Source organism: Sinocyclocheilus rhinocerous, unplaced genomic scaffold, assembly GCF_001515625.1.
Source record: "Sinocyclocheilus rhinocerous isolate Xijiao unplaced genomic scaffold, SAMN03320098_v1.1 scaffold275, whole genome shotgun sequence".
Taxonomy (NCBI): Eukaryota; Metazoa; Chordata; class Actinopteri; order Cypriniformes; family Cyprinidae; genus Sinocyclocheilus; species Sinocyclocheilus rhinocerous.
Genome location: NW_015659967.1, coordinates 714,052 through 740,412, shown reverse-complemented (window position 1 = coordinate 740,412; position 26,361 = coordinate 714,052). Strand labels below are relative to the sequence as shown.

The 26,361-nt window shown below is 36.1% G+C and overlaps 2 protein-coding genes across 2 annotated transcripts in view; both read right to left on the bottom strand.

The window, feature by feature from the left end:
• Positions 1–19,487, bottom strand: part of LOC107724727 (tectonin beta-propeller repeat-containing protein 1-like) — a 21,476-nt gene extending 1,989 nt beyond the window's left edge. The window contains exons 1-14 of the mRNA XM_016533752.1: positions 19,259–19,487; positions 18,122–18,307; positions 16,944–17,066; positions 16,669–16,794; positions 15,154–15,328; positions 14,314–14,411; positions 13,733–13,834; positions 11,687–11,817; positions 9,236–9,708; positions 7,573–7,676; positions 7,314–7,469; positions 6,149–6,298; positions 5,048–5,205; positions 693–820 (exon numbers count right to left, since the gene is read on the bottom strand). Coding sequence (XP_016389238.1) covers positions 693–820; positions 5,048–5,205; positions 6,149–6,298; positions 7,314–7,469; positions 7,573–7,676; positions 9,236–9,708; positions 11,687–11,817; positions 13,733–13,834; positions 14,314–14,411; positions 15,154–15,328; positions 16,669–16,794; positions 16,944–17,066; positions 18,122–18,307; positions 19,259–19,486 — 2,338 coding nt within the window. The 5' untranslated portion in view covers position 19,487. The remainder of the gene's footprint in view (positions 1–692; positions 821–5,047; positions 5,206–6,148; positions 6,299–7,313; positions 7,470–7,572; positions 7,677–9,235; positions 9,709–11,686; positions 11,818–13,732; positions 13,835–14,313; positions 14,412–15,153; positions 15,329–16,668; positions 16,795–16,943; positions 17,067–18,121; positions 18,308–19,258) is intronic.
• A 1,999-nt stretch (positions 19,488–21,486) lies between these two features.
• LOC107724730 (putative nuclease HARBI1) lies at positions 21,487–22,871 on the bottom strand. Its single transcript, XM_016533756.1, has one exon. The coding sequence runs from the start codon at positions 22,650–22,652 to the stop codon at positions 21,582–21,584; it is 1,071 nt and encodes a 356-aa protein (XP_016389242.1). The 5' UTR covers positions 22,653–22,871; the 3' UTR covers positions 21,487–21,581.
• Positions 22,872–26,361: the final 3,490 nt, after the last annotated feature.

Here is a 26,361-nt window from a genome sequence, read left to right as displayed (position 1 = left end):
AATATATTGAATTAGCATTTATTTTTATATTTTCAGTTTTAAGTAATTTTGTTATGTGCTATTATCATTTGTATTAGATTTTATTGTTTAAAATATTTCTATGTAGCTTTAAGTTATTTTCATTTTAATTGTAGTTTCAGCAATTTTAGAACTTTAACTTATTTTTTTTGCCAAATGTATTATTATTATAATAATTATAATTTATTATATTTATAATTTATAACATATTATTATTTAAATTTTAGTATTTTAGTAATGAAAGGCTTTAAATGAAGGAGAAAGGAGATGATTTGGGTGCGTTTTACGCAAATTGCGTGTAATCGCGTAATATGAGTAATCCGTGCAATTATTATAGTGAATGAGACCCAATGTTTGGGAAGATCTGTATTCTGTTTTGAATACAGTACTAGCATACTGCTTACGGTGCAGTGTATATCCTGCTGCAAAGTTCAGCTTAGAACTTATACTGGTCTAGACTGGTTTATGCTGGTTTGATGCTGGTCTGACTGGTGGACCATGATGCAAATCTTGGTCTTTCTGGTTAAGCAGTTCGACCAAGAAAGCTCTGCTGGTGAAGCCTCATGGGAACATCAGCACACCAGCAACCAAACCAGCATATGTTCATCTTGCAGGGTCAAATCTAGATGTAGGTTAGTGAGAGGGACAGGGATGACAGCAGGGTGCATGTTTACCCTGAGCAGACGGTCCCCCGCCGCCCCCCGTGTAGACCCAGGCGGTATGATCGTGAGCGATGCCCCACACCACACCCAGACTGTTAGACTCCACACAGAGCAGATGAGCAGGAACCTGACGCCAGAACCTGAGCCCACAGCAGCACAGACACGTGACGCATGCCCAGCACAATTACAATCACAAACACACACACACACGGTCCAGAGGAAACCAAATCAAGCGCATCAGACAGTTCCGTGGCATGCAAGCCAGACTTTATGCACGATTAAATTATTAGCTCTGTCTGAAACCTAGTGAGCTGCCTGTCTGGACAGCATTTAGGCACTTACAATGCAGACTGCAACTAGTAAAAGCAGTCACCTGTGAGAGCTATTTCTACCTGATTCTAACCCATAAAAACTAGTTTTATTGGTTTCAATTGTTGTATATAGGTTGATTCAGTGATGTTAATAATCCTTTTCACTTATAAAACCAGTTGTTTTAGATGTTACCATTATTTTCGGTGTGTTTCAAAAAGGCAGACAGCAAATAAGATGCTTTATTAGGAGTGTTTGGGAGAAACTAAGTAAAAGAAGCAACATCACTTCTTTTCAACTAAAAATAAGAGAGTATACGTTCAGTGAACTTTTTATATAGCTATCAGAAATTCAAAAATACACTTAAATATAGTTGGCTTATGCTGACAAGTACGTCGAAAGGTTTAAGTATATTTGGCCTATACTTGTACTGAATTAAAAAAAGTATAATTAAGTATTCCAAGTTTATTTACTCTTTTGATAAAGTAGCGTGCTCAAGAAACATTGTTATTAATTTTTAAAAAGTTTAAAGGGTTAGTTCACCCAAAAATCGACAAAGTAGTCCGTGTGACATCAGTGGTTCAACTGTAAAGTTACGAAGCTACGAGAATACATTTTTGCGCAAAGAAAACAAAAATAACTACTTTATTCCACATTTTTGTCTCTACTGCGTCACTTTGGACGCGCGTTCACGACAGTACCAGTACAGTATGACGCGAGCGTGTGGTGGCGCCGGCGCTGACCCAGATCCGGTGTAATGACGTAATCCGCCACACGCTCCCATCATGGTACTGTCGTGAAAAACTTTGTTTTCTTTGCGCAAAAAAGTATTTCGTTATTTTTGTTTTCTTTGTGCAAAAACGTATTCTCGTAGTTTCGTAACTTTACAGTTGAACCACTGATGTCACACGGACTACTTTGTCGATCATCTTGGTACTTTTCTGGACCTTGAACGTGGTAGTTACCTTGCTGTCTATGGGAGGGTCAGAGAGCGCTCATATTTCATCAAAAATATCTTAAATTGTGTTCCGATGATGAACGAAGGTCTTACGAGTTTCGAACAACACGAGGGTGAGTAATTAATGACAGAATTTTAATTTTTGGGTGAACTAACTGTTTAAATACTTCCGCCCACACACACATTTTGGCTTCTTTGAGGCAGTATTTCATGTTCTACATTATATTTTATAGACTTGCATATTCAAGTTTATAGTAACAAGTCAGCTTTGCAGTGTAAGAGCTTAGAGGGAATAGTAAATACTTAAAACATTATACGTAATACATAAATCATTGGCATGAAACCACTGGTAGTGTACGCAGGCGTTAACTTCAAATTCTACTTAAAGTACAGTTAAAGGGATATTACAAGTATAAAAATTAATATCTAAATAGAAACCAAGTGGCAAAGTGCAAAAAGAAAACTTAAGATAGTAACCTTACAAGTGTACTTGCAGTATAAAACATATTAAACATTTTATTTTACATATTAGTTGTTTTACTGAGAGTAAACTCTCAAGTGTACTTTCATAAACATGGGCTAGAAGTATATAGCTACTAAACTAACAGCATATCTATAAGCTGCTGTACAAATACAGCTGCAATACAAAACATTTAAAATTATACCTTTATAAACGGAAAGTGGGCCAATTTAGTCCTAAGAAGTACACTTACATGTATACTACTAGTGCACTGATATTATTATACTTACTAATAAAGTATACTTGGAAAATATAGTCGAACTTAAGTTTTCGCAGAGTTTGATAAAATGCTACATTTAGTTCGATAAAATGCTACATGTACATAGCAGTTTTTATTGCCATACTGTACAGCACACACTGTTTTACAGTAAAAAATGAGATACAATTTCCTTTTAGTCATATGTAGAATTGGTCTGATTTATTCATGTAAATTAAAGAATTTAAAAAGAAACAATGCACTGATTCAAGTCTCTACACAGAAACACCTGTGCAACATGTTATGTATTTTATTAACAGAATATTTGTACTATATTTAATGTAGTTAAATGCTTCTGTTCACCACTGTTTTCGACTAGTTATATTCTCTTTTTAGATGTATTTAGCGTAATTGTATATAAGTTTAACGTTGTCACCCTAATCAATATTAATTCATTTAAAAGTCCTCAAATCAAGAGATATATGGCTCTGATTAAGTTATGAATTATACTGTAAATCATTTCAACTGATTAGTGACCTTTTCTTAGTAACCTGCAGTATAACTAACTCTCTATTCAAAAAGTACCTTGGCTGGTTTCAAAGTAATTGCTAATCAGTGTTGGAGGTAACGCATTAACGCGAGTTAAATTTTTGAGATTACTTTTTTCAAATAACTAATAAAGTGATGCATTACTTTTAAATTTATAAGAAAATATCTGAGTCACTTTTTCAAATAAGTAGCGCAACTTACTTTTCTATGTACTTTTCTTACGTTTTCTACGGTGACCATGAGGGGACTTGTTTGGTTCACTTAAAGCGTTAGTTTACCCAAAAATTAAAATTAGCCCATAAATTACTCACCCTCAAGGCATCCTAGGTGTATATGACTTTCTTCTTTCAGACGAATCCAGTCGGAGTTATATTAAAATTTGTCTTTGATCTTTCAAGCTGTTTAATGCCACTCAGCGGGTGTTGCAGTGCAAAATAAGTGAAATAAAAAGCCCATCCATAAAAAAAAGTGTCTCACACGGCTCCGGGGGGTGAACAAAGGCCTCCTGTAGTGAATCGATGCGGTTTTGTAATAAAAATATCGATATTCAAAACGTAATAATCACTTTAATGTAGCTTGCGCCAACAGTTGTACACGGAAGCAGTTCTGGGCGGATGACGTAAGAGGTCAGCGTTGTGCATGCGCCGCTCAGAAGTGACGAACGCGAAAGCGCAGCGGAGAGATCAAAACAAACAACGGTCACTTATTAGAAGTACAAAACGAGGATTTGTAAAGAAGAATGTCGGAGGATTTCGATATAAGCCAAGAGGAGATTGGTTTTCCTTTGCTAAAGTAAGGATTTTTTGCTTCCTTTGCTCCTGTTAACAAACGTTGATTTTCACGAGACTCACCGGCACATGCGCAAGGCTGAACTCATACGTCATCCTGCCCGGAGCTGCTTCCGTGTACAACTGTTGGCGCAAGCTACATTAAAGTGATTATTACGTTTTGAATATCTATATTTTTATTACAAAAACGCAATATAACTCTGACTGGATTCGTCTAAAAGAAGAAAGTCATATACACCTAGGATGCCTTGAGGCCATGTCATATTAACTCGTGGGAACGTGATATTATGTCGTGGCCTCGAGATTCTTTGTTGAGGGAATGACATTCATTTCTCGTGGCCATGACTTCTTATGTTGAGGGAACGGCATATTTTTCTCGTGGCAATGAGTTTAATGCGTATACAAACCTGCATGACCATAGTAACACAGGATTATCAGAGATGGAAAAAACATTATTATTATTATTATTCTATTAACTTGTTAGGGCTATATTTTTATATTTCATATAAATATATTTTATTATTTCCCCTTTCAATTCATGTATTGCTTTACCTAATTAATGTTCTGTATAATTATATTTGCTACCATATATTTTGCAAATACTGTAAACGCCTGACAGTTATGCCAGTACTTTATGATTGTATTTATGCCTGTGTGTGATGATAAATGAGCGTGTTGTGTTTTCATTTACAAATGAAACTACGTGAATGATTCATTCCTCAATGAAAAACTATAATGTTTATTATTATTAATTCGCCGAAATAATATGAAATATATGTTAAATTCAACTTTTAAACTGCACTTCCAGAAGGCTATAAATTCCAGTCAGCATAATCAAAAATTGGTTTTCATGCTTTTATAATATTGTGTTGTTAGCTTAGCATCATGCTAATGCCAAACTCTATGGAAATCAATTGTGATTAAAGTCTTCTTGAGGAGCACCATTTGTTTTGGCACGTGAAGGACAGTGAAGCAGCTCACTAGGTTTAGAACAGAGTTATAGTGCGAGAAAACGGCCGTCAGACAGACAGATGGGGACGTTCTTACATGTGGTCACAGGGTAAGTACTGCGCCGCGGCTTCCAGGCTGGGTGACGGCTCGTGCACCATGACGTCACCTTTACACGTCACAGCCCACAGGGCCTGTTTGGATGGATGCTCTCCAAGACCCCTGGACGCACAACACGACTCGTTCAACAGAGACAGCTGCAACGGTCACACACAAACAGAAAGCACTCGTCACTCTCAAAATCTCACTCTCATTCTGCAGTGCAATCAAAAACACACCCTAAACTCGTCAATAAGATTGACGATCATGAAAATGTTGGGGTAAAATGTGTTTTGGGGGTAAACAAAATCACAATGCAATAAATCTTTGTTTCCTATATGCAAATATATATCTTTTTTTAGTGCTGTCAAATGATTAATCGCGATTAATCGCATCCAAAATACCAGTTTTTGTTTACATAATATATGTGTGTGTATTGTGTATATTTATTATGTATATAAAAAAACACACACATACAGCATATATTTTGAAAATATTTACATGTATTTACACTTAATGCTGTCAAACGATTAATCGCGATTAATTGCATCCAAAATAAAAGTTTTTATTTACATAATAAATGTGTGTGTACTCTGTATATTTATAATGTATATATAAATACAAACACATGCATGTATATATTTAAGAAATACATTTTGTTTATATATTAAATATATTTATGTATAATATAAAATATAAGAATATAAATATATAAATGTATATACATGTAAGTATTTAAAAAATATATACTCTGTGTGTGTGTATATATATATATACATAATAAATATACACAGTACACATGCTATTTATATATACATAATAAATATACCCAGTACACACACATATATTATGTAAACAAAAACTTTTATTTCGGATGCGATTAATCGCGATTAATCGTTTGACAGCACTAATTTTTTTCCTTGATTTTGTGCAGAAATGTGTTTTTCATGAGAGGAATTTATACATTTTTAATGAACATTATGCAAATACGGGATCACGACTGGTAAGATGTATGGATACAGTTCACAGTTCATCACGTGTGTGCTTTATGTCACATAGAGATCCTTTTAAACAGATGTGCTGTTCACAAGTGCATTTTACCCAGGTGTTGAAGTCTTGTTGAGAGGGAGTTGCCAGTAAAATTGGGCGTCTCTGTTTGGTTCTCTCTGGCGTGTAAACAGCCATAGTGTACAGAGAGTCCCTGAACACGGGCACCAGGGCCGTCACCTCCTTTATCACAGCATACAGATACTGACACACACATCAGAAGAATCATGGAGTTATTTACACTAATACAGTCTGAGAACACTTTACTTCAACAACACATTTTGATCTTAATTCATTCATTTGTAAAGGCATTCAATTAATGGTTTCACAAACTTTTTTATTCCTAAACTTTAAAAAATGTAGTCAACTTGTGCCTGTTGATATATTGTTATACTGATACACTGTTGTGTTGCTTAATTGTATTGAATATGCACTTGTAGTGTACTCCAAATCTTAAAAGTGTATTTAAAAAAAAATCTTATTGTAGATAATATAATATCAATGAAATAAAAGGCCACTTCAGTGCACTATAAGAGAGACACTTTCATGACTGTTTCTCACACTTTTACACTTTACAAAAAGTAATAATGTGTTAAGTGATGCCAAAAATAGATATTTATGATGAATGTTTTATTACTGATAAGAAATGCGGTGTATAATGATGGTTACAGCACAAATGCTGATTTTTTTTTTGTGGATCGATATGTTGTTTTTGTCATTTTTTCCTTCTTTTTCACTTAAGATTGTGTTTCTTTTGTTTACAGTCCATAATATTTTGTAAAAAAATGTTTTGCTGGATTTCATGATTTGGTTTTGATTCTTTTTTGTAGACTTACTGTAGATACAGTATTCAGTGATCTAGTAAGTTTGAGTGGCGTGTGTGATTTTTTTAATTTAAAACTTAATGAAAAGTTTTCATTTAAAGTACATTTTAAATGCTTCATGCTTTAAAGAAGTACACTTATTTTGATGTGTTGGCTAACATACTAAAGCACATTTAGGTACTTGATTATAATTTTACTGTAGTGTGTTATTTGATATTACATTTAAAGTTGATATTTTTAAAATGTATTCAATTGCAACTTAAACTATAATACCGTTTCATATTAAAAAACTGTATTCAGTTTGCACTTCAGTATATTCTTTCAATTATATTATTTCCACAATAAGTAATCTTTGTGCTATTATGCTAAAGTACAATCATTTTTCACAGACGCACCTTCTTCTGCTGGTCGTGAGTGTAGTAGAGGTAAAGGATGTCTCCTGTCTGAGCTCCAGCACCGGTGACCTGCTCCAGCGTCACACTGACATCCTCCCACTGATGAGGCATCCAGTCCCTCCACCAACACATACAACCTCTCGTCACATGCACAGACTGAGACACACACACACACACACACATATACATCAGTGTTTGAGATGTCCCATTGACTCTTCCTCTCGTGTGATGCACAAAGGCCTGCTCACAGTGCATTTACCTTCTCTATAGAGACGTCTCTCTCTTGCTGGGCTCCTCTTGTCCGAGTGTCTGTGTCTAGAGCACTGAGGGCAGGTGTGATGGATGGAGAGAGCGGCCCGGGATCTGACAGAATCAGAGAGAAAGAGAATAGTTTCTATAAAATGGCATACAGAAAAGGGAGAATTTGTTTTACACACCAACCTCCCTGTCCAATTTTTTCATTATTTTTCTGACATAACTGAAGGAGTAACATCTTACACAACTATTTAAAAAAAGTTTTTATAAGAAGAATTTTACGCTCAACAAAGCTGCACTTATTCAGTCCAAAACACACACACACACACACACACACACAATAAGAACACTAACATTGTGAAATATTATTACAATTTAAAATACATGTTATTTAATTGAATATATTTTTTAATTTATTAGTTATTTATTCTTTTTATTAGTTATTATTATATAGTTTATTGGTTATTATTATATACTAACCAGTTAGTTATTATTTATTGATGCAAAGCTGTATTTTCAGTCTTCAGTGTCACATGATGTTTCAGAAATCATTTTCATATGCTGATTTGCTGCTCAAGAAACATTTCTTAATTATCACAGTGTTGAAAAATTTGTGCTGCTTCATATTTTAGTGGAATTATTTGCTGAATAGAAAGTTCAAAAGAACTTAGAATTTATTTGAAATAGAAATCTTATGTATTATAAGTATTTATAAATCTTTACTGACTTTTGAACAATTTAATGTATCCTTGCTGAATATAAGTATTCATTTCTTTCAAAAATGAAAATAAATAAATACCTTTTTTACTGACCCAAAACTTTTGAACAGTAGTGTACACTGCCCTTCTCAAGCTCAATAATTCAACTCACAGAACATAAAAAACACAGACAATATTTTTTTCTACAGATTTTAAATAATTTTAACAATATTGACTGTAAAAATGTTGTGAATTATGATGATTTTTGCTAGTTAAGGATATTATTATTTTGCTATTTCATTCACCCCCAAAACATTATGAATATAATTAAGTCATTAAAATCAAAAGTTAAAAATATTCCCATCTGCTGTATCTTATAAATCTATTTCTATATTTATAAAAAATTATAGTCAATATTTGTATTAAAATGGGACATGCGTTTAGCTGTAAGGCATCATCAACATCAAGCCCAGTATAACAAGTTTTGATGCATTATTCTTGAGCTTATACCACTGTAAAATTGAATATAGTGCATGAGTTAATAAATTTATAATTCTTTATAATTTATAAAATGTTCTTTTATCACTTTACTTGAAGCCTATATATATAATTCAATTATAAAAGTATTCATTTTGCTTTGCAATGCACCTTATAATGTATTATATACTCTCATGAATAACTGAAATCAGTTATAATACTTGTCTATTCATTGTTAAACCTTTAGAAAGTATAATGCAGCACATGACAACAACCAATTACAGATGTACTGTAACAAGGAATCTGCAAATATTATAATGCATTTTAACTTTGATTACAATTATTTATGAAAAGATTAAAAGGTACATTAAGAATGCCTTTTATAATACATTACACATAAAGGCTTCAAGTAAGTTCCTTCAGTGATAGAAAGAACAACATGAGCTTGAGGTTGAGGGTGAGTAAGTGATGATCGCTTTAACTGTGTTGCACCTGAGATGTTAAACAAGTCGACATGTGAGCTGGAACTGATGTCACATCCTCCACCGGTGACCCAGGCCCAGGGCGGCAGTTCCTCCTGCACTACCGTGTTGTGCTGCAGCTCAATGGGGTACGTGGCCACTGAGCTCCGAGTGCTGCTGGGAACCGAGCCCTTCATCTCCTCCAGGTCAACATTGCTCCATGGTGTCTCGCTACCATCGGACGGGCTGCTGGGGCTCAGGATAGAGGAATTGGACTCTTGGCTCGTCACCTGGTTGTCCTCAGGTACACTGGGGTGAGCCGCAGAGGGCGGGTCGTGTGCTGGAGCGGAGCGATCAGACACCAGCGCAGAGATAAAGCTGTCACTCGTGATCTTGGGGACACGTGGCTTTGGAATGTCCGTGTCATCACAGCCCAGAACGGAACCCTGGGAAGGAGCGGTGACCTCACCAGCGAAGACACTGGCATCACTGTGAACACGGACACTGGGAAACACACAGACACAGAGCCATTCACAACACTGACAGGCAAGGCGCCAACTGCACACCTCTGTTCATCAATTTGCACTGGCTACCAATAGCTGCTCGCATAAAATTCAAGGCATTAATGTTTGCCTACAAAACCACCACTGGCTCTGCACCCCTTTACCTAAATGCATTACTTAAGACTTGTGTGCCCTCTAGAAGCTTGCGTTCTGCAAGTGAACGTCACTTTACTGTGCCATCCCAAAGAGGCACAAAATCACTTTCACAGACTTTTACATTAACTGTTCTCTCCTGGTGGAATGACCTGCCCAACTCTAAAAACACATTTTTTGTATTCTATCTATTTGTTTTCTTTTTATTTATTATACAATTTAAAAAGGCCTCTAACACTAGCTTGCTTTATTCTATCTGTTTTCTTTTTATTTATTATATAATTTTGTATTTTCAGAAAGTTTTGGAATATTTGTCCTCTCCCCAAATTTGTCACTACCTAAACACAGTAATAATAATTTAATTAGAAGGGTTATATTGACCTATTAAGATTTTGCTTACATCTAGATTGTAAATATAATTTTTTTTGCCATTTTATTAAAAAAATTTCAGAGGTAAATCAATAACAATTATTTTTAAACAATATTTCAAGTGTAATTTATCAGATTTGTTCTATTTTGAATTAAATTTTTTTAATATTCTTTGTAGTATATATATATATATATATATGTGTGTGTGTGTGTGTGTATATGTATGTGTGTGTGTACAGTATATATATGCATATAAAATCCTATATATAACAGTTTTCAATTTTTTTAATGTAACAGTTTATTGAAAATATAAAAGAAAATCTACAACAAACAACAACAACAAAAAACCCTTTGCATATGTGTTTTTTTAATTGGGTATCATTTTTGAAACTTTAGGCTTTTATGCCTCATATAATATGACAATAGTAAGAATATGGAGCTCAGACTCGAGAAGGAAAAATCACCTTAGTTTTATTAAGAGGCACAAACTGGGCCAAAATATGCAATTTGGTGCAGTTGCTAATATTTCAAATATAATATAAAATGCTATACTATACAATGATGACTGACAGATGAACAAATAACTGTTCCTCAAAAGCCTTATGTATTGTATTTGATACATTTTAAGATTATTTTCCTGAAAAATGATGTACGGATAAAGTAAAGCTAAGTTGCTTCAGTCCAGTAAATTGTCTTCTTGAAATATGAATAACAATATAAAGGTTATGTGACGAGAGGGGCGGGGCCGAGAGCCGTGGGAACGGAGCGAGGCCGGTGGAGTAATTGCTAATGCGCGACACCTGCGCCACTCACCGGTCTCGAGTCTCACGGAGGAGCTCCGGAAGGATAAAAAGGAGGAGGGACGACAGTGAAAGACGAGAGAGGACCAGGCCTGGAGTTTATTTTGTGTTTTGGTTTTGTTTGTGCGCGACAGTCGTCCGCGAGGGGCTGTCGCGCTATTTTGTGTTTGTTTATTTTATTAAAGTTTGTTTAAATGTTCGCCGGTTCCCGCCTCCTTCTTCCCGTGACTACAAACTACGTTACAGGTTATTCTTATGTTTACTTCATTAAAATCATTAAAGACAATTTGAGACAAAAAGACACGTGTATCATGACCTCAAGTTGGACGTTTTTACAATTACACTAAAAGACCTTTTATTTGCTAAAAATGTATGGACTATCAATCAGACAGAAGGCATGTAGTAGATTGTGTACAGCAGGCTTTTTTTTAGCAAGGTTTTGATCATGTTGATAATTTAGAGGCCTTAGATGCATGTATCAAATATGATGTACTAGGCTTTATAGGGTTAAAAAAAGAAGAGTGTAAAACTGAATGTGCTCTAATATTTCTACTTTAAATTCATAAACTCTGTGTAACAAATCAAAATCTTTCCAAATACTCTCTGGAACCTATGCCTGGTCGGGAATTACTGTTCTGTACAGTGTTTTTCAACTACCTGGAATGATTTGTGCTTTCACTGCCATCAAGCTGAGCTGACACTGCCACCCATGACCTGCCAGTGACCTCTGTGGCTGTCACGCCATGACGAAAATACACAGTCCGGTCATCGCTGCCAACCCCCCATACCTGTGTCACAAACAAACACACATAAAATAAACTGATATTTTATATCACACCAGCCACAGTCTCTCAGTTCTTACATAGCGTCTTCAAGCTGAGATATCAAAACATATGGGTCAAAATAGATAACACAGCCTAATGGGACAAACTTACCCTAGTTCAAGTATTTTCTAAATGCATCTTCTGTATATTAAAAACAAAATAAAAATACAAACATCACTAACTAATGACCTTCTGGTGTTTTGCAGCCTTTATTTTACTAACTTCATGTTACATTTTAAAATATAAAAATATATATATTGTAATAATATTTCACAATATTACTGCTTTTAACTGTATTTTTGATCAAATAAATGTAGTCTTGGTGAGCATATGAGACATCCTTAAAAACATTAAGGAATCTTACAGATGCCAAACTTTTGAATGTTAATGTATAAACATTTGAAGTTCTGACTGAAGTTTGAATGGGTGTTAAACTTCTGGTCATTACACAGAAATATATGACCGCAGAATGCTTGATTGACCTGTTATATATCACAATCAAGCACTAGACAGCCATACAATAATAAATTACAATAAAATCCCCCATATCAACTGCATCATAATGAAGCTGGCGTCAGAAAATCATCATGTTATGAGACGATCTTCTTTTTATGTGCTGACATAGTTCTCATAGACAGGATATTGTTTCTGATTAAGCCAAATTGAGGAACAGGATCAAATATGAGCGTCGCAGCTGAGCTGAACACATAGATACACGGTCCGCGCGGTTAGTAATGAAATGTGAAGTATGGAATAGTGGAGAGCGGCCAAACTCAAATTAGATGCTCCCATATGGCTGTGTGCAGGAATTAGAGGTGTATATATATGGCTGGGCTGAGATGGAGGAGGCAGTGGGCAACAAGAAGAGCCAGGTGGTCTAAGGATCCAGTTACAGAGAGAGAGAGATGCAGAGACAAAGTTTGCATCGCTTGCAAACTCCACATTGAGACTCAGCGGCTCTAGTAATCAACACCCACGGACACCTGACTCTGCCAGACCACACATGCCCGTCCCGGCAGGAGGGAGGGGCCAGTGTGAGCTGAAGAAGGTGATTGGACGATGGGTGTTTGTGCGCATAAACAAGGACAGTGAATACAGTCGGCCTGCCGTGCAGGGAGCACATATTGGTCTGAGGATCTAATGATGGTTAATCCTCAAAGCTACATGTGAGAACAGGAGTGTAATTAGACCTGTCTGGCCCCCACCCTACCTGTGTCCCACAAGGACAAGTACTGGGACCACTAGAGTTGTCCACACAGGAGAAAATGATTATTTCACCAGATGAAATATGATATCGGCAACAGTGATTAAAGCATGGTGTGAGTGCACTGAACTTATCCAGATTGATACATCACTTGTTAGTGGAGTTTGCTAAGGCAAAGATCACTATTATTGCTCGTACTTATGGTAAATGATTTGAAAAACCCAGAACCCTATGTAACTCAACCTGCACTTTTTGCTCTACAGACATGAATGATACCACAAATCATGCGGTGATATGACTTATGATTTTCACCTGGTGGACAATAAAACCATTGAAAAATCCTATGGACCTACTTTTAAGTATCTTAGAGACCAGAATATCAAATTTGGCAGTGGATGTCAAAGACAAAATTCTAAGGCCCTCTCCTACATGATGTCAGCATTTTAATTAAGTTATATTACTTTCATGTACTTTAATGTAATTACTTTAATGTCATTTTAATATTACTATAATGTAATTACTTCAAGATTTGAATTCATCTTGTCGCCCCTTTGAAATTTCACTCAAGCCCCCTAGTTGCCTCTGGACCATCTGGCTGTACACTGTTGTAAAGTGAGTGTGTGTATGTTTGTATTGTTAGAACGGCAGTATAACATGATACCTCACTGATCTCACCTGGTCATTGGGCCCCATGCTAAGCATCACCATCTCTCCACCAATACTGATCCAGCCTGAGCCAGTGGGATTGTGGGAATTCACACCCCTCCTGAACCAGACCTATCACACACACAAACACATTGCATTTACACATTGCACACTGCGTTTACTGCATTTTCTTATACACTGTGTACTTTTAGTTTTTTTTTTAAGTGTATATGAAACTCATTATGAAACAACAAATATTTCAGTAGCATGCTACACTGACACACAAGGCACGAGTTATCATCTGAATAATTTTTACTATTAATATTACTTTCAATTCATTCAGCATGCTAGATCAGGGGTGTCCAATCCTGCTCATGGAGCGCCAGTGTCCTACAGAGTGTAGCTCCAACCCGCTCCAACACACTTGCCTGGAAGTGATTCTGAGGAGCTTGATTAGCTGGATCAGGTGTGTTCAATTAGGGCTGGAGCTGAACTTAGCAGGACAGTGGCCCTTCTTTAGGTACTTGATGAAATTGGAAGATAAAGTTGCTTTCAAATTACTTTGATGGTAGGAAAATAACTTTTTATAGAGTAAATAAATACCATCTTACTTTGTTGTCTTTAGTAACGGCCCAAACGACAGTGATTCCCACTGCGACATGAACAGCTCCTTTCTGATTTGGAGGCTGCACTAGCTCCCACGATGAGCCTGAAAACAAAAATAATGTACTTTTAAAGAATATACTTAAGTGTGAACTGAATGTAAATGTTATGGTGAAATAAAATTTGATTAGGAAACACTATTCATGATTATCTAGTTGCTTATTAGCATGCATATTACTCACATATTGACTGTTTATTAGTACTTCTAAAGCACATATTAATGCCTTATTCTGCTTGACCATATTTTAGATGCCTTAACCCTACACCATACCTAAACATACTACTACAACTACCTTATTTACTATTAATAAGCAGCAAATTAGTTTATTGAAGGAAAAAGTCCTAGTTAATAGTGAATGTGTGTTCCCCAATCTAAAGTGTTACCATATACTTTTATGTCATTTCTACTGAAACTTGTACTGAAAGTGTCCTGTTAAGACACTTGAGCAGAACTGACTTCATACATGCACTAAAAATCACAAAAACACCTGCTGACTCAAAGATGTTGAGCAAAAATGACAGCAGCAACCTCCTGCAGCATTTGTATTGACTTCATGTAATTTAATGCAATGACATTCAGAAATGTTTAGATGTGGCGCAAGTGACCACATGTTCTTTAGGACCTCTGTATGTTCATACCTCTGTCATGCTATTGACATGACCGTGACCGTGATCACAGTTTCACCATAAATAGCAGCGATGTGTAAGTCATTCAAAACATGTACTGTATGACGTGCATACTATATGTGTGAATTCAAAGGACAGGAATAAATCTGTCAGTGTCAGACCTTTAGGGCAGTCTTTACTGATGCCCGTTCTGGCCAGCAGTTGTCCATCCCAGAGAACGAGCCATAGCAGGTCTTTCGGCCCGGCGCTGACCTGCGCCACCTCTCGGGGCACCTGGATGGGTTCCCAGCGCGTCCCCTCCGGGTTCTGCTGTCTGATGCCTGTGCGGAACCACAGCTGTGTAGAGATACACACACACACACCTCAGATCTGTGTGGTGTCTTGAAGAGTTTCTTAACACGTGATAAAAATGACAAAACATTCAGCGAGTGTTTAAATTAACCACTCGGCTGGGAAATTGTCCACATTCTTGTGAGCAAGTGGTTAATCCATAAAGAGGTGTTGGCTGAGCTCAAAATATAAAGCAGACATCACAGAACAGCAGTGAGCTCTAGTGGTCACAAATCTGTAATGCAACTGCAAGTCGGTGCTGTTCCTTAAAACTAAGACCATTTAAAAAATCCTTTTTGTTCATTGAATAAAGCTGAGATAAAATGCCATAAATATTAGATGACAAACATAAACTTAAATGAGAATTAGAAGGCAACCGCATTAGCAGTTAATTGAAATCAAATTTAAGAGTACTAAAATGACTAAAACTGAAATAGATATAAATTAAAGCAAAATAGAAATAAAAGTCATACAAATGACAGAAGCATATAACGAAATGACTAAAATTAAAATGAAAACTGAAAATATAAAAATAACCAATTCAAAATAGTAATAAAGAACAGAGCAGCAGTGACCTCTAATGGTCAGAAACTTGTAATGCAACCACAACTGCATCACTACCTTAACCTGCTTACTGGTTAAATGACTAGTTAAATAGAGCTTAAGCTGTGAAATTCAGTCATTTACCACAGAAAATTATTTTGATTTGTCTTTTGTTACTGATATATGTTTTGTTTATTCATATACGCTACTGTTCAAAAGTTTGAAGTCGGGAAGATTTTTTAATGTTCATGAAAGAAGTCTTTTATGTTCACCAAAGCTGGATTTATTTGATCAAAAATACATTATGACATAAAATACACGTTGTAAATAAATACCTTTTTCTATTTGAATATATTTTCAAATGTAATTTATTGTAATTTGATGCAAAACTGAATTTTCAGCATCATTACTCCAGTCTTCAGTGTCACATGATCCTTCCGAAATCATTCTAATATACTAATTTACTGCTCAAGAAACAGTTTATATTTTTGTGGAAACATGATTTTTCAGGACACTTTGATTAAAGTTCAAAAGAACAGCATTCATTTTAAATAGAAATCTTTTGTAATATCATAAATGTCTTTACTGTCACTTTCGATCAATTTAATGTGTCCTTGCTAAATAAAAGTTCTAATTTCGTTCAAAAAAAATCTTTCTGTCCTCACTGACCTGATCAGTATGTATGTAGCATATTTACGTCAATTATATTCTGTGGTAATCGAAAACATGGGACATAATAATTTCCAAAGCTTGTTTAATAGCAGGAATATTGCTTTGCACTGGCTGCATATGTAATGACTTACCTTCCCTTGCTGGGACACGGCCCACAGATAAATGTGTTTCTCAGGACTCAGGTCATTCATGTCCCAGCCTCCACAGCTGATGTCAGTGAAGGGCTCTGGTGGAGGTCTGGCTCTGTCCAGAGGCACCTGCACCAAAAACACACATAATCAGAAAGACACATATGTGGACAACAGCTAATAGGTGAAACATTACACTGGTTGATCTTTGGTTGTTTCACACTGAAACAACAACAACGTTTGGATTTCCATATTAAATGGGAATGCAAGTTGTATACCTTGGCCCAGGATCCCAGTGCTTTATATCTCCTGTAGCGAAGCCATCGCCTGCGACGGACACATGAGTTCCACTTCTTCTCTTTGGTGAAGGTGGCAGGGAAGTCCACTGCATACTCCCACCCCTGAAAGCACAGGAAACAGCATTACACAGTCATTCTGACATGATTTCACATTTTTGTTTTATGACTTTTTATGAATCATTATTTGTGAGTGTAATGGAATGACGTACTTCAAAGGAATATACTTAAGTGTGAACTGAATGTGATGTTTTTAGACACTTAACGTTTCATTGTTTAAATTTATCTGAAATCCAATTAGTTCAACTATAGAGTGCTTTTTTGACCCAATTAAGTAGGACTTGGGTACATCTTTATATGCAAGTTCATAATTACTCCCATTGTCTTTGAAATATGGTTAGTGTACTGCTGAATGTACTGTCAGTCATTTATGATAAACTAAAATATACTTATATAATGTAACTTGTATCGTAACTTGTAATGTCATGTATTTAAATACATTTTTTGGTAAATTTAAGTATATTAACTTTAAATGTATTATCAAATAAGACTACAGGTAAAGAATAATCAAGTACTTTACATGTGCTTTAGTATGTTAAAATAAGTGTACTTCTTTAAAGCAGGACAACAAATGATTAAAACATGATTTAAAATGTACTTTAAACTAAAACTTTTAATTTGACATTATTACAGTGTACTTTTTAAACATATACTTACGCGTGTCTCTTTTAGTGACTTTAAGTGGCCTTTTATTTCATTAATATATTATAATACAGTTGAGGTCAAAAGTTTACATCAGATTTCAGAATCTGCAAAATGTTAATTATTTTTACCAAAATAAGTAAGTATTATTTACAAAATAAATAATTAACATTAAGCAGATTCTGAAAGGGGGATGTAAACTTTTGACCTCAACTGTATTTATTATTTTAGATACACTTCTAAGATTTGAAGTACACTACAAGTGCATATCCAAAACAATTAAGCACACTTCTTTTTCCCAAGGGTAGGATAAGGAATGTGTTGGGTTTATGGATTAGGTTTACAATAGGTCAGGTTTGGATGGGTTGAGTTTAGAGTAGGCTGAGTTTGTGGGGCGAATCCTTAGGTTAAGTTTAGGATGGCTTGTGTTTAGAGAGGTCTGAGATTGTGTCACTCACCCCTGTCTCACTGGATTCTCTCCCACAGCTTTCATCATCCACGTACCAGTCACCCTCCCACTCCCAGTTAGCAGACGGCAACACAAAGCTGTGAAGAGGTTGTGGGTTCAAGCCCGACTCATCCGTCCACTGCCAGCGGTCTGTCGGGAGGAGTGTGTCTGTGTAACCATCAACTGGGTTCCATCTCTGTAAAACAGACATACAATCATACATACGATTCTTATGGTCATTATTGCTATCCTACTTCTGGTGTATTTGGATTTAGCCTACATTTTGGAATAATTTAATATAGAATTATATATACTGTAATATATATACCATTTAAAAGCATAGGGTAAGTATGATAAAAAAAAATATATTATTACTATTATTCAGCAAGGATGCATTAAATTGATCAAAACAGACTGTAAATAATAATTAATAATAAATCTATTTCAAATAAATGCTGTTCTTTTTAACTTTCTATTTAACAAAGAATTCTGAAAAAATGTATCACGGTTTCCAAAAAAATAAAAATATATATGTATATTAAGCAGCACAACTGTTTTCAACACTGATAATGATAAAAATGTTTCTTGAGCAGTAAATCAGCTTATTAGAATGATTTCTGAAGGATCACGTGACACTGAAGACTAGAGTAATGATGCTGAAAATTCAGCTTTGCATCACAGGAATAAATTACAATCTTTATCACAGATATTAAAATGGAAAATAGTTTTTTTTTTAATATTTCACAAAGTAACTGTTTTTACTGTATTTCTGAATAAATTAATGAAGCATAAGTAAGCATAAGAGATTTCTTTCAAAAACATTAAAGCATCTTAATTATTCCAAGCTTTTGGCTAATATATACAGTACATATATTTCACAATTTATATATAAATATGCATTGTTTTCATTTGTTTCTGTACTAGTTTACTCTACTTTGCTATTTGATTTGATTGTGCGCTTTTGTAATTTGACTTTATTTGTGAATATTAACAGTTTATTTCATTTGCGTTTTACATATTATAGTTTTACTTTATAAATGCTTTTACTATTGTGCATACTTTGCCAAAACAGAGGTACTGTATTTTATCATGCTAATAAATCACAAATTAATTGAAGGTTTGCCTAAGATGAAATGTTCCAACACACCTGATTTTCATAGGTCTCTTCCTGATGGCGTATAGGCACTTGACTGGGATACACATGGAGATAAACCTGATGGTCGCAGCCGATGCCCCAGCAGCAGTGTAGAGAGCCCGTCACCCGCTTCAGCTCCAGCAGGAGATCCGCGGCGCGCCTCCAGCGGCCTCCAGCGGCCCACAGACTGAACCCCCGCCCGTACACATCCACCGCCCACAGCTGCGACCCCGACATCATGGGCCCTGGAGGACAGCATGTTTAGACAGTAGGGTGGATTAGGAGAATGTGGGACACTTTTTGCAATTGTGTCTCATATTTCCACATGAAGCCAAAACAATAAATCTAAATATTTTATCATTATGAAATCCCCAAAGATGTTCCCCATCTAAACCAGAAGAAATTTTTCAGATATTGCACTTAAAGGGGTGATATGATGCTATTTCAATTTTTCCTTTCTCTTTGGAGTATTACAAGCTCTTCTAGCTGGCCAATCAGAGCACACCTCGCTTTTCAGACCGATGAGCTTTTGTAAAAATTGACGCGTTTCAGAAAGGCGGGGCATAGAGGAGAAACAATAATGTACAGTATGTGGAAAATGATGTGTTTTTTTTAACCTTAAACCGCATAAACACATTTCATTACACCAAAATAATGTTCTTTTAGCAACGTCATATGACCCCTTTAAAGGGGAAATGGCACATATATTAGTGCTCCTTGTGCCAAAAGAATTTGTGGATTTTCTAATGTGGGACAGCTCATGCTAAAATCTGGGACACTATGTTTTGGGTTAGAAATAGTTTAATATTTAGAAACACCCCTGGTTAAATGTGCATAACCATGTTTGGTTAATTAATTTAGTATGCCTACAGTGTGTTTGCGGTCTTCATCAGTCTGTCTAAAAAAACTAGTAGCCTATGTTCACATGTGGAATGTTAAATACAACTTTATAAGACAGAAATCATATGCTATTTTTTCAAAGAATTTATTACAAAAATGTCAGATAACTGGCTGCAACAATAATAATAATCATGCAATGAAGTCAAAAATGTCAAATTGGCAAAATAATTTCATAAATGACTTTTTAAAAAGATTTAAACTTTGGAACATGGAATGTCTTTAAAGCCGTTCTTAAACGTATATATTCTGCACATAGTAAGAATATGGAGTATGTCCATAATGTGTTAAGCAAATTGTAATGAGAAAAACACTTCATAACAGAAACACCGTGGTCCAGGAACCCATTGTCTTCTAGTCTCTAAATTTTGAATCTGGATCTTAAAACAAATAATATTACTGCACTATAAGCCCAAACAATTTAACAAAAAAAATACATGTATGGCATTTAACTTTCTTAATGCACATTTTATCAATTGAATAACATAGAATATTTGACTGTCCCACATTAGTCAATGTCCCACATTACACTAATCCACCCTATTTTATTTAATATACACTTACATGATAAAATAGCTTTGAATATATACATATAAACAGCTCTTTGTAGCTTATTGAACCACAAGACAGTCAAGCATTCACCTCCAAACAAAGTTCGATATTAAAATTAAATTGATTCTTTACTTGCTCAATAATTAAAACTCAAGGGTGATACATGAGTACTAACGTTTATACTTCACCTCTTATTTCAGACTGATGTAATGAATAGATAGAAGATGTATCAGTCAGATGAATTTACAAATAACTTTGGAACAATAAAATCAAACCAGAACAATTTGTATAAAAAAAAAATAACAAAAATGCTCTTAATTTTGATGCTACAAAAGTACATAAAATCAATGTCATTCTTACATTTTGTGATCACCTGGGCCCAGTTGTTCAAAAGTAATCCAGCGGGATCTCGGATCTCGGATTGGATCAAATCTTGGAAATGGGTTTTTCAGAAGCAAAAGAGGGATTCCGAACTAAGATCAGAGCATGTAATCCGATTTTACATTTGATCTGGATCAAACCTGCCCTTTGGGTTATTCAAAACGTTGAACTCGGTTTGGGATCTATTTGATCCAAAAAAACAGGATTATCCTGATCCCATCAGAAGGGTGGATTCAGTTGTGATTTTTCGAACCAAATAAAATCAGAGATTTTTTTTTTAAGTGAATGATCACAAAATCAATGTTTACTGATGATATATACATTTCTTCATATTTGAAGCATATATGAAGCATGTCACATCTAATGAGATATGGTAAACAACAAAAACAAAATCTCAAAGCTATCAGCTGTCAAATAAATGTCACGGTTGCTCACAACTCTATAATTCCACAGTATATTAATGGCAATGACAACAACAAATATACTCAGTCATTCAGTAGCCTAGTTAAAAGTAATTTCGCACAATTGCATCTCTAATTGCATGTCCGGTGTGTCCTTCATTAGGCAAGAACATTGTTCTGGAATACTGTTCTGGTTCTACATCAGGCTCAGGTCCATCAAAATTGTCATCAAGAGGGACATGACGCCTGGTGGCGATGTTATGCAAAACAATACAGGCAAGGGTTATGTTGCATGCCACCTTGGGTTGTACTCGCAAGTAGTTAAGACACGCAAACCGTCTCTTCAGGACTCCATTTAAGCGTTCAATGGCACATCTTGTTTTGCAATGTGAGGAGTTGAAGCGTGCCTGCTCAGGTGTGTTTGCAACTGGAAAAGGGGTCATTAGCCATGGTAGGAGTGGATACGCGCTGTCTCCCAATACTATGCCATTTGGTCGGTGGGATTGAAGCTCTCTGTATAGTGCACTTTCTCTTAGAATATGTGCATCATGAACAGACCCTGGCCATTTCACAACACAGTTGGTTATTATGAGGTCGGCGTTGCCCACAAGTTGGATGTTGATGCTGTGCCTCCCCTTTCGATTGACATACTCCCACTCCCTTTCACAAGGTGCTTGGATATGCACATGAGTACAATCAATAGCACCAATAGTGCTAGGCATGTTCCCCATTTGAAAAAACTTGTGCTTAGTCTGAGCTGTCTGGTCATCCTTGGGAAAGGAAACAAATTGATTGATCAGACTGCCCAGTGCTACTGACATAGCCTTCACCACATTACTCACGGTTGCTTTTCTCACTCCCATATTGTCACCAATTACTTGGTAGAAAGTCCCACATGCGTAAAAGCGCAGAGCGATTAAGCACTGTTCCTCCACGGATAAAGCATGACTCCTTTGGGTTTGGTGTTGGAGTGTTGGCCTGACAAGATCTGCAATGTACTTAATGTCATCTCTCCCAAAGCGAAACCGTGCATACAGTTCTTCTGATGTGTATTGCTCAAGTGGTTTGGCACGCTCAGCATGCACCCTTTGCCGGTACCTTCTCCTACGGTACCGATGAACAATACCCGCCATGTGGATGCCTCTGTAGGCTAAGAGAAATGGGTACAAAGACATGATGTGTTTAAATGGTGTCACCCATTAACCAGCAATGAGCTGATTGGTGTAAGCCTAATTGAGCACAAGCCAAAGCAATCATGCTCAAGGCTTTTAAGATCAGTGTTGGCTACACCAAAGAGTTGGAACCATGGACTCAAAAGGGCCTAATTTCACTGTGGCAGAAACCTGTGCACTGCTGGAGGGTGTTCGGGCCAATTTTGCCTCAATAGTAGGAGGTTTCAGTTCTGCAAAGTGTGGAGAAGCGACCAAAAAAGGAAAACACAACATTTGGGAGGACATAACCAATTATGTCAATGCAATGGGGTCTGGCCAAAAGAGGACCATAAAACAAGTTATGTTGCGATGGAAGAACCTTAGGGCCAAGACAACGAAAGACCTTACTGAAGCCAAGAACCCCCAAACAGGTAACAAGCCATATAAGAGGGGTGATTTCACTGATATGGTCCTTGATATCATAGGAGAAGAAAAATCAGAGGCTCTGCATGGCATTGAAGGCATAGAAGCAGACGGAGAGGCCACAATTACAGAGACTAGGACTTCAGAAGAATGCGAGCAAAATTCTCCTGCAGAGGAAATGTTTGTCCTGGACTTAACTACAGTGATTGAGGAGGAAGATAGATCCCCAGTGGATGTAATGAAGACAGTCCAAGACGTTCCTACAAGAAAACGCAAATGTTCCTCCGCTACAAACCAGGATGGTGACAGCTATGAGTTGCTTCTGAAAAGGGAAACCGAAAGAGCAGAAGTACAAATTGAACTGGGTAAAGAACAAATCTTGCTTGCCCAACTGCAGCTGGAGATACATCTCCTAAAGGCAGAGATGGAAAGAGCTGGTATCAGTCCAAGACGTTCCTACAAGAAAACGCAAACGTTCCTCAGCTACAAACCAGGATGGTGACAGCTATGAGTTGCTTCTGAAATGGGAAACCGAAAGAGCAGAAGTACAAATTGAACTGGGTAAAGAACAAATCTTGCTTGCCCAACTGCAGCTGGAGATACATCTCCTAAAGGCAGAGATGGAAAGAGCTGGTATCTGTCCTGTAAATGATTTTTGACTATTGGATAGTATTGTTTTTGTTGTTATTTAACATTATAACAAAATAAGGAATGTAAAATGTGTCGGTTTATTACAGAGTTTCTGTTTCTTACAATTAAAACAAACAATGGCTATTTGTGGCCACCGGTATTTTGCCTACCTGTTGTTCTTTGCTAAGCCTAGTAGGCTACACTGTTGGTTCCATTTAAGGCTCTGGTAAACAGGATTTGGTAATCCTGAAATTTGGTATTTGGATCACAGTGATCCAATCCAATGTTCCTTTAAAAAACTGGCATAAAAGTAAACTGGATCAGGTGATCCTGGATCGCAAAACATGGGATTTCCAAATCCGGATCAATTTGATCCAGATTACATTTTTTGAAAAACTGGGCCCTGGTTTAAATGTTAAATTCATAAAGAAAGAATGTATGAGACATTAAAGATTTTTATTTATGAAACAGTAGAGATCGATCCAGGGTATTTCTTGCCACCTGAAATGCTGGGGGAAATTTCCACAACGCTGCAGAGGCTCCAGGGGCCAGTTGATCAGATTTTAGCCATTAATGGATCAAATCTTGAAAATGGGTTTTTCGAAAGAAAAAAGGATTCTGAATTCACAAAATCCAATCTTGCTTTTGATCTGGATTAAATTCTCAGTTTGTGTTGTTCAAAACGTTTTAGTAAGACTGGGATACTTTTGATCCAAAAATGGGATTATTCTGGTCCCAGCAGAAGGGTGGATTTCAGGAACAAAAATGTAATAAAACTTGAAAACTGGTCCAAAAAATACAAATTTCAACATGTAATATATCCCCAAATAGCTGTCAATATCAAACAAAAATATATTTAATTTAAAGTTTTTTTTTAATCACTAATTGTAATTGGCACAATCATCAGAGATGGACCAGTCAGAAGTAGTTATTTGAGTAAATGCAATGCAAAACATTGGCATCCCCCCACCTCCCATTTCATTTTTTTCCCCATCACAATGTCCCATAGGGGCTCCGTAGAGCACTAGTAATCCAGATTTGGAAATCTGAAAAAGTGCGTATCTGGATCAGGGTGATCCAATCCAATTTTGCTTTGAAAAACCGGCACAAAAGTAAGATGGGTTACCTGATCCTGGACAGCAAAACATGAGATTTCCAAATCCAGATCATTCTGATCCAGATTAAACCTTTTGAACAACTGGCCCCTGGTTTCCCCAGATTATCCCGTTTCTGGACTGTCAAGAGGAGCCTGAGTGAAATACATTATGAGCAACCCCATGCCCTGTGAGAACTTCTAGACTGAATTTCTAGACCCCCAGGGGAACCATCAAAGAGGATGTAGCGGATGTAGATAATTCAATAATAGCAATTCTGAATCATACACAACAAAAAAGTAACCAAAGAGAGCAGGTGTGATGTGTTAGACAATAATCAGAGATCTCTCCTATTTTTCTTCAGACAATGCTGCGTATTGCTGTAGAGCGACCCAGATCAGCGGCTTGAATTGGAGACCGTCAGTTTCTAAACTGGTTTACTATCCAGACAGACACGCAGACACGACCTGTACATACATGCTCAAGAACAATCTCTGAATCTAAGCTGGCTTGTCACAAGGTGAGCTCTTTATGACGGCAATAAAACTGTAATTCTCAATCATACAAAACAGAACAAAGAAACAAGGCAAAAAAAAAAAAAGGAACACCTGAGCCAAGTGGCTTAATAAACCGTGGTATGGACAATGCAAGAATGTGATTGTCACTCAAAGAGAGAAGGTGTGAAGATTATAATCAAATTATTAGGTTTCATTATTAGCCCACATGTAAATAAATGAGAGCAGTGGTGAAGATGACATAAATAGAGAGAATAATGGATAGAGTATTCATGTTTTTTGTATTTTCTCTTCACTGTTTTCAAGAAAAGTTTAGTTCAAACTACCTGGACTTGCCATGTCATAGAAAGGAAAAATTATCTGATTGACCTGACTGACCTTCACAGTCTGCAGGGGTCCTCTTTATGATATCATTTCCTATTTTTGTTTGATATCATTATGATATCTTTATGATATCATTTCCTAAGTTTCCATTGGTCTACTTCCTTGAATTTTAACTAAAACGGAAATTTTGCATTCTTTCTGCATTCACTCTCAATTCAGTCCCGAATGGCACTCGACCCTGTCAGAGTCAGCCACAGACAGATGTTAACAGAAAGCCCATAATTCTGCAGTTTACATTTTCAGGTGAAATTACACATTCATGGAAATTTCCTTGCCATCAACTGAACCATGGCTGAATCATGCAGGTCCTTTTTTAAATCATCACAGTGTGTTTGCACTGCCAAGAGATTCAGCCATTTAGGGGGCTGTCCCATGGTTTTTGGGAACCAGAGAAAATTGTTTACTGATATGGTTTGAACATTGTTTTTAGTAAATAATAACTTTATTTATTTATTTATTTTATTTATTTAGTCATTTAGCAGAAGGCTTTTATCCAAAGCGACTTACAAATGAGGACAATAAAAGCAGTCAAAACTAACAAAAGAGCAACAAGACAAGTCTCGGTTAGCCTAACGCAGTACACGTAGCAAGGTGTATATATATATATATATATATATATAAATACATACATATACACATATACATATATACATATATATACATACACATACACATATATATACACAT